This window comes from Boleophthalmus pectinirostris, unplaced genomic scaffold (genome assembly GCF_026225935.1).
Source record: "Boleophthalmus pectinirostris isolate CB_2022bp ecotype Guang Dong unplaced genomic scaffold, ASM2622593v1 HiC_scaffold_3, whole genome shotgun sequence".
NCBI lineage: Eukaryota > Metazoa > Chordata > Actinopteri > Gobiiformes > Gobiidae > Boleophthalmus > Boleophthalmus pectinirostris.
Window position 1 is genome coordinate 24,059,958 of NW_026571299.1, and position 15,011 is coordinate 24,074,968.

The window sequence follows — 15,011 nt, forward strand, 5'->3', positions numbered from 1 at the left end:
CTCACAAGACAAAATTGCCACAGGATTGTGCTGAAAATGATCTTGTGAGATTTTTCCTACATTTTTAAGTTTGGATTGGATAAAAAGAACTGATGAGATAAATTTTTTGAGAAGCTGTAGTCATAAAAAGCAGTGCAACAGGAAAAATATTAAATAAAGTAAAATCAAAAATGGTGAGACAATGGTGACAAGATTGCACAATTTATTCGCAGTAAATAAGGTTAAAATATCACACTGTCTCGTAGGTCTGGTGGAAATTGTGCCTCGTCCCACCCTGACTACTACATGGTAATTATTAGGCTATTTAGATGATGTATTTAGTCACAGAATATGGAATACCTGCATTAATGTGTATTTTGTAATGTATTCTGTTACATGCGCCAATCAAAGTACTGTATTCTGAATGCTACATGAGTTACTTTTACATTTTTGTTGCACTGCACTGTTTGTTATGCTTTGATTTATATCTAATTAGAGATGAAAAAATTGCACTCAAACACAATGCAAGAAATGAGTTTGCTTTTTTCAAATATCGCCAAGTAGCCTTGCCTTCAATTTTTAAAAAGTACCACCAAATGAAGAAAGTAACTATACTGGAATACAGTTACTCAAAAAAGCAAGAATAGTATTTACTTACTCCCAACACTTATGACTAGTTAATTCACTTCTCATTCAGCTTGAAATGTACTCTGGGAACAATGGACTACTAGACAAACAGGCAATTGTATAAGCTGTTTTAATGCCCAAATCTAACCATATAAAGGAAATACTGTAACCTACTTAACTATAAGGAGTGTCATTTTTCATAATATAGTTTTATTGTATGCCGCATGTTTTTTAAGTAACGTTGTATTCATCATTTGTGCTGGTGTAAAGTTATATCCATGGGTTTTCAGAATGATCAGAATGGGGGATAAAAACTAAACCTTTCTGTAGCATAAATGACTTTGGATCAATAGATTGACTTGATAAATGCATAGGCCTACTTTTGTCCTGGCAGGATACTTGTGTGTGTGTGTGTGTTTTGTCTTCTTTTGGGTTGTGATTTGTTCCATTCTCTGGTGGTATTTGTATATATGTTCATACTTATGTTTTGTTGATGTCTGTACTGCAGATTTTTGTCACTATGAATAATACAAAAATAAAATAAACACGTTTAAATACATTGTGCTTCTGTGTTTCTCTTTAGCATAGGAAACATCGTGCCATCTTACCCACGCTGGTAGCTCTCTCTTGATTCTGCTCACTCTGGTGCTCATCACTTCATCGTCGTCATTGAGCAGCTGTATCGCCGACCTGAGCCGCGCCTCCTTCGCCTCTCTGGCGTGTTTCCAGCCCGTGTACACCATCATCCCGCACACCAACAAGCTCGTGCTCACCCGGTAATACCCGGCCAGGTACACGGGTAACAGGGCACCCAAACACTTCCCGAAGGTCCATAGCACGGCCACTGCGCTGATCCCCTTCGCTTTTGGAGGTTCTTCGATACTTAGCGCTTTCTTCGCAGTGTCATCCGCGCTTGGCCGCTCTTGCACGCTCTTCTCCTCGCCTTGCTCCTGTTTCTCGCCGTTTTCCATGTTAAGATCGACTAAATTAACCTAAACTTCTGTAACAAGTGCGATTTTACAGTCACGATTACTTGAGTAAACTTGCTATCATTCCTAAACCGTCCCGAACCGACCTACCGAGTGCGTAACCGTTGCGCTATCCACGTATTGTCTTTAAAGCATCGTTTTTCTTGCACGAAACGGCAAATTCGGGTTGTTAAACGTGGAACTGTAATGTAATGAGTACTGCTGTCTGGCTGGAGAGGAAGAAGAACGCACCACCAGCAGTGCCCCCGAGCCAGTCCCGTTATGTGAAACAAAAACACGCCCCCTGGAACAAATTATGCCCCATTGACTCTTTCGACGCTGCAGTCAGGCTCGTGCTATGACTTTGCATCCTGTCTTTTAACTATTATGTTTGCCTTTTTTTTTTTTTTTTTTTTTTTTTTACATTTTAACGAGACTAAAATAACTTAAAACTTGATGATTAAGTCACAATTTTGCTAACATCACTATTAGAGTAAACCGTTTAATTCCCAAGCCAATCTAACCAATGTACGCAGTCCAAACTCGTTTTTCTTAATGCTGCGGTCACGCTTGGATGGTACACGTGCTATGACAGTGCACTATCTTCTTTATTATCTGATCTAAAAAGGGGGAGCAATCTTACTTACAGAGCCCATGCATGTTCAAAACCATTGCAGTATATTATCTGCTTTGAATAATACGCAAATTACGTACGTTGCTCCAATCGAGCCAAGTGCCACATGTGTAAATGGTGCCACTACATGCTATAAATTGTTTAGCTAACAGGATTCTTCGGGTGCCTCCACACTTGGGGACTAAACTGAGACTAAACCAGGACCAAACCAAACCAGGACAAGCGTGAACACTTCCATGTTACCCGGATACTGTTTCATTGAAGTAGAAAAAGGGTTTAAATACAAGTTTACACAATGTTACTCCACCCAACCAATCCATGTAAACAGCTGTGTGTACTCAGGCTAGACAAGCAGATGTCAGCAGTAGTGAAGAGTGTAATACAAAGACTATGCTTGATCAAAATGTATTAACAGAAATGTATAAAGGGTGCATTTGTCCTATTTTCTAAGTAGTTTTACTTTTTGTTAAAACGTTATTTCTCACACATATTTTAAAATAAACCATATGTATCTATAATATCTGAATAGCATGTACACTTTTCCTGCAGTCTGTATTGTATTGTATTTAGAGGTGCCTGAGAGAGTACATTTCTCCACTGTAAATCATCAGTTACAGTAGTAATGCAGTTAGTAAAGTAAGGTACTTAGTAGTAGTTTTTGCAGTGTCATCTGCTTGGAATGACACCTTCAGAATGTACTGCAATTATGTTTATTTTTACTTAAACTTTTGTATCTGGCAATTTGAAGAATACATTTCTTTCTTCGCATTTCTGTCATTGCATTTCAGGTTCAGTTCATTGACCATTTTTTTTTAACCTTTCATTGTGTAAATTGCAAATGGGCTCAAAGGAAATGTGTGCAGCCTCTTGCAGTTATTAAACAAACTGGATTTCAGCACTGAGCACATGAATGACACTCATTCTGCTTTCTGAGTGGATTATCATCTTGAACATGCACATTTGTTTTGTAATCAGGAATGAATCAGCATTACAATTGTTAACAGTAAAACCTATATTTGAACACAATTGAACAGAAACTTTGGACATGTTTATGAAACGTGAAATCAAAATCGTACATATGGTTCCTTTAAATTAACTGGAAAAGACACAAGACTGTAATTAGATAGTTTAGTTTTTTTTGGCAAAGCACAATGTACCAAAAAACAAACTATATTTTAAACACAACTGAAGTGTTCAGTCTTTATTTGTACACAGTTCACTAGAGAAAAGCAGGTTCTTCAGTTAAAAGTTTTCATTCACGTTTATTGTCATTTAAATTCCCTTTGGTACACAGACTTCTGCCAACAACTGTGTCCATGGCTGGGAAAAGTTCGCTCCTTCAAATCTAACATCAACGAGGAGGTTTTGTGTGTTCTCCTGCTGCCCTCTAGAGGCCAAACGTGAAAAGTAGATTTTTGTTTCAAGTTGTATCCATGTTGATCCACCGATTTCAGAGTTTTTCCAATGACTTTGACTCATTTTGTGAAACCATTTAAAGTATGTAACATAATTAGACCAAGTAATCAGTAATTATAGAATTGACATGACAGAAAGACTGCATAACATCCCACTTTTACCTTATCACACAAACCAGAAAACATATAAAATAAAATCTATGATCAAACAAACCCACTATGAAATGAAAAATGAATGATGATTTTTGCAAATAAGTATTGGGATTGAAATAAGGATTCAATTTGCCCAATATATGTTTTCAAATCAGAATGAACCACTTTAGAAGATATTTTGTTGTTTGTATTGTTGTTTCTGTTGAACAGTTTGGGAAAAATCTTTAATTGTGAATTTTCTGATAAGCGTTGTGATAAGATTAGAGCTTTATTTTTGTTTTAATAATAGGATTTTGTTCAAAGTTCACATTTTAAACATGTCTAGGAGAATTGACAGAAAGACTGAAATATGAACTTGAACATCAGAACATGTTTGCACAGATCTAAACTGCAGGGTTAGCAGTTTTTATGCAGAATTAGGTGTTTGTTGCCTGTGGGGGAAATGATAGCGCTTCTAAAACTGCAGCCTTGACGGTTTGTTAATAGCGTCCATTCGAACTGCAATTTCAATTTGTTTCTGATTGATCTTGTAGACCTATTGCAGAGGACAGACTATTAGCTGAGTAATTACAGCCATTGTAATTTCCTGAGTCACCAAATGAGCCAGTCATTAAGAAAAACTATAGATAAAACGATAATTCTCACACTAAAATCCACACTGACTGTTTCAGTGTCAGTGTGGCAGAGTGGTTATCCTCATGCTCTGGCTGGCGATGGGGTAGGACACCATGGGGGTCGTGGCGTGACTCATGGTGATACCTGGAAGAGCCTGGGTCATCGACACGGCTACGGGTGCTATGGAAACGGCTACTTGCGCCATGGAGACGGGAGGAGCCATGCCCTGTGCGATGGTCTGAGCCAGAGCAGCAGACATGGGCGTGATCTCTGGATTCATGTGAGGGGGAGGGGCGGTGGGCGGAGCTGCATTTGTGGGTGGGGCCGTCGGAGCACCCGTGGGAGCTACCAGGTCTTGTTGGGTGACCGGGCGCGGTTGGAGTCCGGCGCTGCTCAGAGTGGTGTGGGTCTGAGCGATGCTGTGGTTGTAGGAGCTCACAGCGCCAACAGGGGGTGCCATGCTCTGCTCTGAGGGGGCCGGGGTGGAAGAGAGGGTCATGACTTTGGCCTGGCTGCGAAACTGGGCATTCTGCTCCAGAAGGACTTCATTGGTGGCAATGAGGTTTGAGACCTGAGGGAAAAAAATAGAGACATGTTTAAAACACAGTTAGTATTTTGGCCCTAATCCGTAGTATCCATTTTAAAGCAATATAAAAAATACTATAAAATGATTTGAGAGCCCTCGGCCTTTGTTTTTTGAATCAACTACAGGGAAATGAAAACTGTAAAAGACATTTTTCCTAGACTCATAAAAAGAAAGAAATGCAACGCTAAGTTAATATGTATTCATACATTACATTAATACTTTTATAAATGATTACATCACATTCCAGCTCCATTACCATTAGAACAAATTTCCACATCGATGTGCAATAAGTTTGCACTTTGCCGTATTCTTTAATGACATGGTTCAGGGCATTCAAAATGCCATCACTTTCACAGTGCAAATGTAACCAGGTGAAAAATGGGGTACATGTGAAAAAGGGTAGATAATAATTGTATTGTTTGTATTTTTGTTCATTTTTTTGTTTGTTCATTGTAATACCTGTTTTTCCCACACAGTGGTGCTGTAGTGCTGTATCCCTTTATGTGAACTTTGAAAGATAATAAGTCTTGCACACTTGCGCTTAAGAAAGCATCAGAAAAGTTCTGTATTTTGCTGGAGAAAGATCTGTTTAGGCCACATAAGTTCAAACTCAACCATATTGGTAAGGAAATGCGTTCTATGAATTAATAGTGGAATGCGTTTATTTTTATCCTCTCTCAGAGGTGCCACTGCTGTTTGTTTTGTGTACCTTTACATTAGTGATAATGCTGTAATAATGCCCACTGGTTCTGTTTCTGAACTAGTATGAAGGAAAGAGAAATAAAGAACCCCTAAATTTTAAGTACTGCGTGCGCTATAACCCTGGCTTCACAAATAACAACCCTGTCACAGCTGACCTCACTTTGCACCTGTAACTAACAAAACTGCGCTAGAGATCGTCTCCAGTCTGAGTTCATCTACTTGCTGCCTCCATATGTTACCCGCTAGATTTCTAAAGTCTGTCGTCAACAGTTTGCCGTCACCACTCGCTCACATAGTTAACAAGTCACTTCAATCTGGAACATTCCCAAGAGCTTTGAAAACTGCAGTCATCAAGCCTCTCCAAAAGGAGAGCAGTCTTGATGCTCCTTGATGATCCTTGGAAAAGCTGTTTACCGACAGCTTACCTTCTCCAACTGAACAACTCCTTAGATGTTTTCCAGTCAGGTTTTAGAGCCAGAGCATTGAGACTGCTCTTATCAAATGCCATCTGCCTGAACACTGATGCAGGCAAAGTCTCAGTCTTGATCCTGTTAGATCCGAGTGCTGTTTTTGACACTGTCAGTCACTGTAATTAAGTGTGTTATGTTATGCATATTATTTAAGTAAAAAATATATCTATACATATTCCTATTAAACACACTGAACATCTGTTTCTAGACATACCTGTTTCTTGAGCTCCTCCACTCTCTTCCTCAGCAGAGCATTCTCCTCCTCCAGAAACCTGTACTCCAGAGGCCTCGGCTGTAACGCGGCCTGCACCCCCAGGTCATAGTGCCCCCCGCTGGTCCCATCGCTCAGCCTCAACCCATCCAACCTCCTCCTCTTTATCTGCAGAGTCGCATGGTCCATCGAAGCCTCCAACGAACCAGCATCAAACAGGCTACTTTCTAATAGCGGGTCATACACAGAGCTTCTATCGTATCGTCTTTGTCCTGATGAACTTAATGACAAACACCCACTCATGCCTCCTCCACTTACACCAACTCCTGACATAGCCGGGTCCCTGCATCCACCCATACTTGCACACCCCATTCCCATTATGTTATTGGCACTTCCTCCAACCAATCCCTGCATTCCGCCATAAGTCCCGCCTCCGACTCCTCCCATCCCACCAACGCCATTCACCATCATACTAGCGGCGGACCCAATGGCGCCCCCTACTCTGCTTGTATCGTACTCAAAGTCCTTTTTAACGTGGCGAAATTTACACTTGTTTCCCCTTTGGCACTCTCCTTTCAGAAAGTCTCTGCAAATAGGGACTTCGCCACGGCTATGGGGGAGATCCATAGGGGACAAACCAAGCCGGGCCGCTACTTTGCCTCTCAATCTCGGAGGCAATTCTCCTGTTTTCTTATAGTAATCTTCGTCATCTTTTGAGCCGTGGACGAAGCGGCAGTTTGAGCGAAGACATTCCTTATTTTGATGATCGTGGCAGAAAATAAACTCATTTTTCTGCACGCCCAAATCGGTTACTTTATTGATTTCGGGATGCCTGAATCGACAGCGTTTACCCCTCTTGCAAACATTCCTTATGAAGTCTCTACAAACTCCGTCCAGTCCTTGCCCGGTGCTTTGGCCTCTGCTTTCTCCATTGCTACAGTTGTTCCCGTTGCCTAGCGCCCCTCCACCCCCCATCCCCCAGAGCCCGTGGCTGGTCCGGACCCCCCCGTCCCCGACACAGGACCCCCCTCGTCGCCCAGAGTCCCCCCGCTGCTGCCGCCAGACAGGTAGGAGCTGTCCCGGTCAGGCATAGCGCTCCGACCGGCACCGGGAGGAATCAGCACTCATCGGGAGGCGTGGGCAGGACCTAAGGGAAAGAAAAATATTATAAAAAATGAGGAATTAATAATGCAGCCTTTTTTTTTTTTTACTTAAAATGAGAAGATGAGATAAGTTAAATAGCAAGTGTTGCAGAAGCACGCTAAAAAAAGTTATTCAAACTTACTCAAAACCCTTTGCTCTGTTTTAGTGAAGAAATTAGACTTTCAATTTTATTCTTAAAGCCAGAGTATGTCAGTTTTTAGTCAAAACAAATTAATATAAAAGCATGTTTTTTGGGGTTGTTTTAACATGTGTCCTAACTGTGTGAGCATCTCCACCAACCTGACTCTTAAATGGCCCAGAGGAGACTTTGACTTAGACAAACTTTATTGATCCACAAGGGAAATGATTTGGACACAGTAGCTCACACATCACAATATAATATAATAACAAAGAGTAAAAATATAAATGGTAATAATAAATTCTACATAAGTAGCAAAAAAGAGCAAGAGACAGGTGCCAAATTAGACATAATTATAAAAATGTAAATGTACAACTCAAAATAAAATAGAAAGATAAGTAATAAGTAATAAAATATAAAAACACAGCTTTATGCAAAAGGTTATAGGAAGACTTTGTAACAATGATGATGATTGACAGGACATAGGGTTATCTGTTACATTAAAGTGAGTTGTTGTACAGCTGTATGCAGTATGGTATGAATGTTGTCCTGTATCTCTCACTGTTTAAGCGGAGTTGTAGGAGCCTGAGGAGCTCCTGAAGGGGAGAAGGGCCTCCTCCTGTTTGTTTGTTTCCAAGGAAATATTGGCTACAATATTCCACAGTATGGCATAAAACATGAATGTTTTAAAATGTGATTTTAACTCTGTTTCCATGTAATCATGGGGGAGACGTGCCACATCCAGAAAATCACATGCTGTAGCTTTAAAATCCGTGTATCATTCGTTCATTCGTTTTTCAATATAAAACCAAAAATAAGAAAACGAAAAAACAACAGTTTTCTTCGTTATTTGTCTCCAAAACCAAAATGAAAAAACAGATAACGATTCGTTTTTTCAGTTTTCGATTTTGTGTTTAAATGAAGAATGGAAAAAACCGATAACGGCCGTTTCCCGTTTACGTGACTTCAGTGACTGCGATGCCGGACTTTTGCACCGCGTACGGACTGAACTAGGACTGATCCAGGTCCGAGACCAGAGCGGGACTGAGACCGGGACCAGAGCGGGACCAGACCGGGACCAGACCGGGACCAGAGCGGGACCAGAGCGGGATCAGACCGGACCAGACCGGGACCAGGCGGACTCCGAGCTTTGACTCCGGGCCTCCACGGGGTCCGAGCCTCAGCTTCGAGCTCCGGCCCTGCCGTGGGCTCTGAGCCTCCGGTCTGGTCCCGGTCTGGTCCCAGTCTCACCGCATACGGACTGAATCAGGACGGATCCAGGTCCGAGACCAGACCGAGACCAGAGCAGGACTGAGACCGGGACAGAGCTGCTCTGGTCCTCCGCGCTCAAGAACCACGTCTGGTTCCGAGGTGGTGCAAAGCCTCCGACTGACGCATTCACACCAATGAAAATGAATCGAACTAAGAGCTTTTGGTTCAAATGGACCAGGTCCGGGACCAGACCGGGACCAGAGCGCTACTAAGGCTGGGACCAGACCGGGACCAGAGCGGGCCTGAGACCGAGACAAGACCAGGACCAGACCGGGACCAGACCGGAGGCTCAGAGCCCACGGCAGGGCCGGAGCTCGAAGCTGAGGCTCGGACCCCGTGGAGGCCCGGAGTCAAAGCTCGGAGTCCGCCCTGGTCCCGGTCTGGTCCCGGTCTCAGTCCCGCTCTGGTCCCGGTCTCAGTCCCGCTCTGGTCTCGGTCTGGTCTCGGACCTGGATCAGTCCTAGTTCAGTCCGTACGCGGTGCAAAAGTCCGGCATCGCAGTCACGGTAGTCACGTAAACGGGAAACGGCCGTTATCCGTTTTTTCCATTCTTCATTTAAACACAAAATCGAAAACTGAAAAAACGAATCGTTATCCGTTTTTTCATTTTGGTTTTGGAGACAAATAACGAAGAAAACTGTTGTTTTTTCGTTTTCTTATTTTTGGTTTTATATTGAAAAACGAATGAACGAATGATACACGGATTCTTTAACCTTGTAAATGTTAACAGTTAAAAACTCTCCTAAACAGTCATCAGGGGATTTAAAAAAACGAAAAAGAAGAATTTTCCTCGGGTTGAGTAATGAGGTATCTGAGGATGTAAAGCTCATAGTCCGTCTATGAGCTTTACATCATAGTTTGTTTAACGGTGCCCATTGTAGTTTTCTAATGGTGCCTAAGAACGCACAGAATAATATTAAGATTTGAACAGTGAGATTTTGATTTACTTACAATTTATCTCAAACATTTGCACGCATTTGGAATAGTAAAACTAGTAAATGTAATGTTTAATCAGCTTGTTGATGGTGTAAATACACTTTGCAAAACGAAATACAGGCATGTAAACAATAGCACGTGGTCGAAAAATAATTATAAGCCGTAGAAAAACAGATTAGACGTTTGTCATTTTAATAACGTACTAAATAAAACTGCAACCCCGACATTATAACCTGGGTAAATCATGTTCACATTAAAACACCTGCAGCGCTCATATGACTGATGTTAGCATGCTAGCTATAACCCGAAGCTACACAGATGCTAAATGCTAATATTGTCTTACCGAGTACAAGCAGCGGGATAAAAAACAGCGACAGGGTGAGGGACAAAATCACGGAATATCTCCAACTTGTTCCCGTAGAAATAACCCAGGTAATAGCCTACGCACATGCACTATTACGATGTTTTTTCAAGGCCTTTAGCTGTTTGTTGTTGTCACATTTCCCTTGGCGAGACGTCCATGATGGAAGAAGACGCTCCTCGTCCACATTGCCCTCTAGTGGCCATTCTATCTGGACGTTTTTCACATCTAAAATAAAATTGAAAAAAAAAATTCATATATATTTAGTTAATTTAAAAGGGTGAAAAATAATTGTGTAAAGAAAAAAAAAGAAGAAAATATACATAACATCTTTAAAACTGTAATAAATAAATTAATAAAATAGTAATACATACAAATATATATGGAAGAGGAAAAGAACAAAGCCGAATTGCTCTTTACAAAAGTGAAAAATTATATGTGAGAAAAATAATAAGTATTTAAAAACCTGCTTAATCTTTATCTAGCCAGAAAAATCTAATTTAATTAAAAAACAAACAAACAAACAAAATAAATAAAAAAAACAAAAACAAAAAAACGCTCACAACAAAAATATATAGACGGATTATAAAGAGTGTTTTTTTTGTTTGTTTGTTTGCTATAAACAGGATTAAGGCTATATTTTTTCCCCTGCAAAACTTACTATTTAAACTATTTATTTATTTATTTATTTGAGACAGAGACAGCGCACATTTTTTTACATTAACCTTAACAGGAGAGATGCATTGTACCAGGTTGTAGCATCAGTGCTAATTTCCACCTGTAGTCCCTGTGGCAGATTCATTGATTGATTGTATTTAACTGACCTTAACTATCAACTGTTCTTGGAAACGTATGTAGCATGTTTTAGGTATATATATCTATATCTAACAAATGTATATATATGTATGTGTATATATATATATATATATATCTTACAAATTTGCATATAAAGTAGCAGCTGTTGAGCTTTGTTAGCTGATCGCGTAATGACTCACTCACTTTCCTAAACAAACTACGCACATTGCACAAAGTTGTTGAACCGGAAAAATAAGACAACAAGAACTAAAAACCTGTTTTAATTTACGTTTATAGGGAGAGTTGTGTAGTGTTTGCGTGCAGCTGACCGGATGAAAATGCATGCGTGCGTGCTTGCTCTGTTGTGCCTGTCGTGCGCATTGGCGAGCGGATCCATTCATGCACAAAGAAACTTCTACGATGCCCTAAACGTGGAGCCCACCGCCACACAGAGCCAGATCAAGAAAGCTTTCCGCTCTCTGGCGCTGAAATATCATCCGGACAAGAACAAGAGCGCAGAGGCGGAGGAGCGCTTCAGGGAGATCACACAAGGTAACAACACGGGTAACACGTGGAGCTGAGCCATCACGAAAATATGAAAGGAGGTACTGTAAAGGTGCACTGTGTAACTTTTCTGCTGGAGGGACCGTCAAATGTTGTTCTCCATGAAGATGTTATCGCTTTATCTGGAATTTTTCACAGTATGGCATTAAACCTCGGTTGAATTGGTTTGATATTGGATACTGGATATTCGACACATTCAAAGTCATTTAACTTGTAATATATATCAAAGATTTTTTTTTTTTAAACAACTTGTGACGTTTTCATAATCATCCAGGGTATATATCACAAGACGATAATTATTTTAAAAATCATACTATGAGCTGATTTAGTGCATATTTGTGAATTCAACTTGTGATTAACTTGTGATGTACAGATGTGGACAAAATTGTTGGTACCCCTTTGGTAAGGAAAGAAAAATCAACAGTGGTCAGTGGTAATTTTTTTATTATTATAATTTTTTTAATACTTACTGTCTTTTGATATATACCCTGGATGATTATGAAAACGTCACAAGTTGTTTGAAAAGAATCGTGGATGTACATCACAATTTAAATGTCTTTGAATGTGTCGAAACTCCAATATCCAATATCAAACCAATTCAACCGCAGTTGGTATTAAACCTTTCTATCTTCATGGAAACCAAAACAAACCAATTTACAGGTCAGATCTGTGGAGAGGCAACTCCGTTCACAGTCAGAATGCCTGTTTTTCTAGATATATTTGGGCTATAAAACCACCTGTTACACCTGAATTCATGTAAAGTAGAGCTGTTTTTTGTCATACTGTGGAACATTCCAGGCAGAACAATGACATAACCATAGAAACAAGCATTTAAAAAGTTACATAGTGCACCTTTAAGGGTATAACGTGTTGAAAATTGCAAAGTAGGCTGATATTATTCCTGGCATAGCCTACATTTCTAACTGCGTAATCATGATTTGCATATCAGCCTGTTAATACAAAATCCTGTTGTAGGTTTTGTAAAGTTAGAATAGTCAAGTTTTTACTCTTTTACACATTTTTTACACATTTTTACAAGAGTAGGCCTAATTGAAGTAACTCTATTTTACCTAGACGTAGACATAGACGTAAACAAACTATTGAGCTACAAGGGAAATTACTTGGACACTGTAGCTCACACATCATAATATAATATAATAACAAACAGCAAAAATATAAATGGTGAACTGGTTTACTATGGTTTACTATGAAGTTATGTTAACAGAAGGACAAAGTATAAACTGCACAGGTAAGATTATATCCAAAGCAGACCACAAAAAGTAATTCATATCTGATCTGATAGTAGTTGGGCGTGAACCACAAATATTCAAAGTAATATTGATATGCACACAATGCTTCATTCAACACACAATGCTCCCTGTGATGTCATCAGTATGTTTTAGAACTCTCTACTTCCTGCAATTTTCAGCACATTTTTCAATATTTCTTTGCAAATTGCTTGTTGATTGGTGTAAAACTGTAATTTATATTTCCAATAGTTGCAATCCCACCAAATTAAGTCAAAATTAGAGAATCGGTCAGACACATTTCAACATAAACATACATTTTTGTATTACTGAGGCTTACTGAAGTTCATTTTAAAGTTATATTTGTGTACTTATTCCTTCACTAATTCTGTCTCTTCCTTCCTTCTCTTTCTCTCCCTTATCATTCCTCATCCTCTCTTGTTTCCCACGCTTTCCTTCTCTCCTTCTTAACTCTGCCACTCTTCCTCCCTCTCTGCTCCTTTCTCTGTTCATCACTCCCTGCCCTTTCTCTCTTCATCCCACGTCTTCCCGCTCCTCACCCCTCTCTAACACATTCTTTCTCTCTTCCCTTCTTCCCTTCTTTCTCCTTCTACCCTTTCCTCTCAACATCACCATCCCCACTCTCTCTCCATCTCTTCCCCTCTTTCTCCCCTCTCGCCTTCGTTTTCTTTCTCCTATCCTATCTATGCCTCTCCCTCTTTCTTCCTTTCTCCCTTACACCCCCTTTCTCTTTTTCCTCTGCTCTCTCCCTCTCTCCCCATCTCCTCCCTGCAGCTTACAAAGTGCTATCCAGTTCCGAGGAAAGAAAGTTGTATGACCGCTTGGGACATGAAGCATTTTTGAAGAACTCCTCCGGTGTCCGTCACGAGGAACCAAATTTCAACGATATTTTTCACTTTTTTGAAGGAGATGTTTTCGAGATGGATACAGAATTCATGTGGACTTTTTCAAACGACGTTGTTTTTGAACAATTTGATTTTCATAATCATGAGTTTTCATTTTCAGACAGTGAAGAATTTGAAGAGGATATTTACTTTTAAATCATGTATAGGCTTTGTTGTCCAGGTGTGATCCATAGATGTTCCGCAGTTCATCCAAGCAGCTTCCTTAGATCTGGTCAGATTGTTCTTATCTGCCTGAAGTCATGAAACATCTTCACTCTAAAACTTTTGTACAGCTAAGAGAATAGAATGTTTAGTTTGTTGATTGTTTTTGGTTGATTTAAATTTGTAAGTTATAATAAAGTCTAATTTGACTTAATTTTGCAGTTTTGTTCTCTGGGATCATCAGCATCAGCAAGTAGCAGTAGTATTAGATTATTCTCTTTGCTGTACCTTGACTCTCCCAAAGTAGTAATAGTAGTGGCAGTAGTTGTAGTCAGAGTCAGGACTTACAAGTTGTGATTTGGACTTGAGTCACTTTTTTTGAGACTTGACTTTATTAAAATGGACTAAGACTTGGGACTCCACTTGGACTTGAAGGTCAGTGACTTGGAACTTCGCTTGGACTTGAGGCCTGTGACTTGAGAAGACTTGAGAAGCTCTTTTAAATCTGAATTCTTTCTGTTCTGACCGTAATGATTCACACAGAGATCTTGTCACAACATAAAAAGGAAAAATTAATTAAATTAATGTCTACAACTCTTATATAAATGCTCATATATAAATATACTATGATTTTTTTAAAGTACAATTTATCTTAAAAAATGTAAGCTCTGTGGTTTAAAAACTTGAAATGACTTGAAGCTCAGAGTAGACGATGTGGACTTGACTTGGATTTATGGGCCAGTGACTCGAGACTCGACTTGGACTTGAGGTGAATGACTTGAGACTTACGTGAAACTTGCAAAACAACATCTTGGTCCCACCTCTGGTTGTAGCTATGGTGGTAGTACTGGTAGTAGTAGTAGCAGTAGTACAAGTAGTCAGTCTAGCACTACTTTGAGCTCTGTCTTATGTTACTCTTCCAAAATTCCAGTTATGCGGAGTTTACTTTTCATGTACTACTGTTTTTGTAACAGTAGTAGCTGTAGCTATATCAAATTTCTCTTTTTACTGGTAAAAATTCTTCATACTAACCCTACATTCAACTCTGACATAATGTAACTCCAGATTTCCAGTTATCCTGAGTGTACTTTTCATGTACTGCAGTTTTTGTAATAGTAGCAGTTGTA

The 15,011-nt window shown here is 39.8% G+C and overlaps 2 protein-coding genes across 3 annotated transcripts; one reads left to right on the plus strand and one right to left on the minus strand.

The window, feature by feature from the left end:
• Positions 1-3,377: 3,377 nt before the first annotated feature.
• On the minus strand, positions 3,378-10,401 carry zc3h10 (zinc finger CCCH-type containing 10). Its single transcript, XM_020936998.2, is given in 4 exon segments — positions 3,378-4,962; positions 6,364-7,334; positions 7,337-7,507; positions 10,194-10,401. Coding segments are annotated over 3 exon segments (1,599 nt in total). The 5' UTR covers positions 7,452-7,507; positions 10,194-10,401; the 3' UTR covers positions 3,378-4,449.
• Positions 10,402-10,942: 541 nt separating this feature from the next.
• On the plus strand, positions 10,943-14,098 carry LOC129411061 (dnaJ homolog subfamily B member 9-like). 2 transcript variants are annotated; one of them, XM_055160799.1, is made up of 3 exons: positions 10,943-11,061; positions 11,304-11,558; positions 13,613-14,098. In XM_055160799.1, the coding sequence occupies exons 2-3, from the start codon at positions 11,339-11,341 to the stop codon at positions 13,876-13,878; spliced, it is 486 nt and encodes a 161-aa protein (XP_055016774.1). In that variant the 5' UTR covers positions 10,943-11,061; positions 11,304-11,338; the 3' UTR covers positions 13,879-14,098. The 2 variants fall into 2 exon arrangements, with proteins under 2 accessions (XP_055016774.1, XP_055016775.1); XM_055160800.1 differs by having other exon boundaries at positions 10,971-11,079.
• The last annotated feature ends 913 nt before the right edge of the window (positions 14,099-15,011 follow it).

What these genes read in the sequence shown, in the direction of transcription:
- LOC129411061 (XM_055160799.1), top strand. Translation starts at nt 11,339, where the DNA reads ATGAAAATGCATGCGTGCGTGCTTGCTCTGTTGTGCCTGTCGTGCGCA. An exon ending in CTTCAGGGAGATCACACAAG is followed by an intron (nt 11,559 to 13,612) that starts GTAACAACACGG and finishes TCCTCCCTGCAG; the next exon opens with CTTACAAAGTGCTATCCAGT.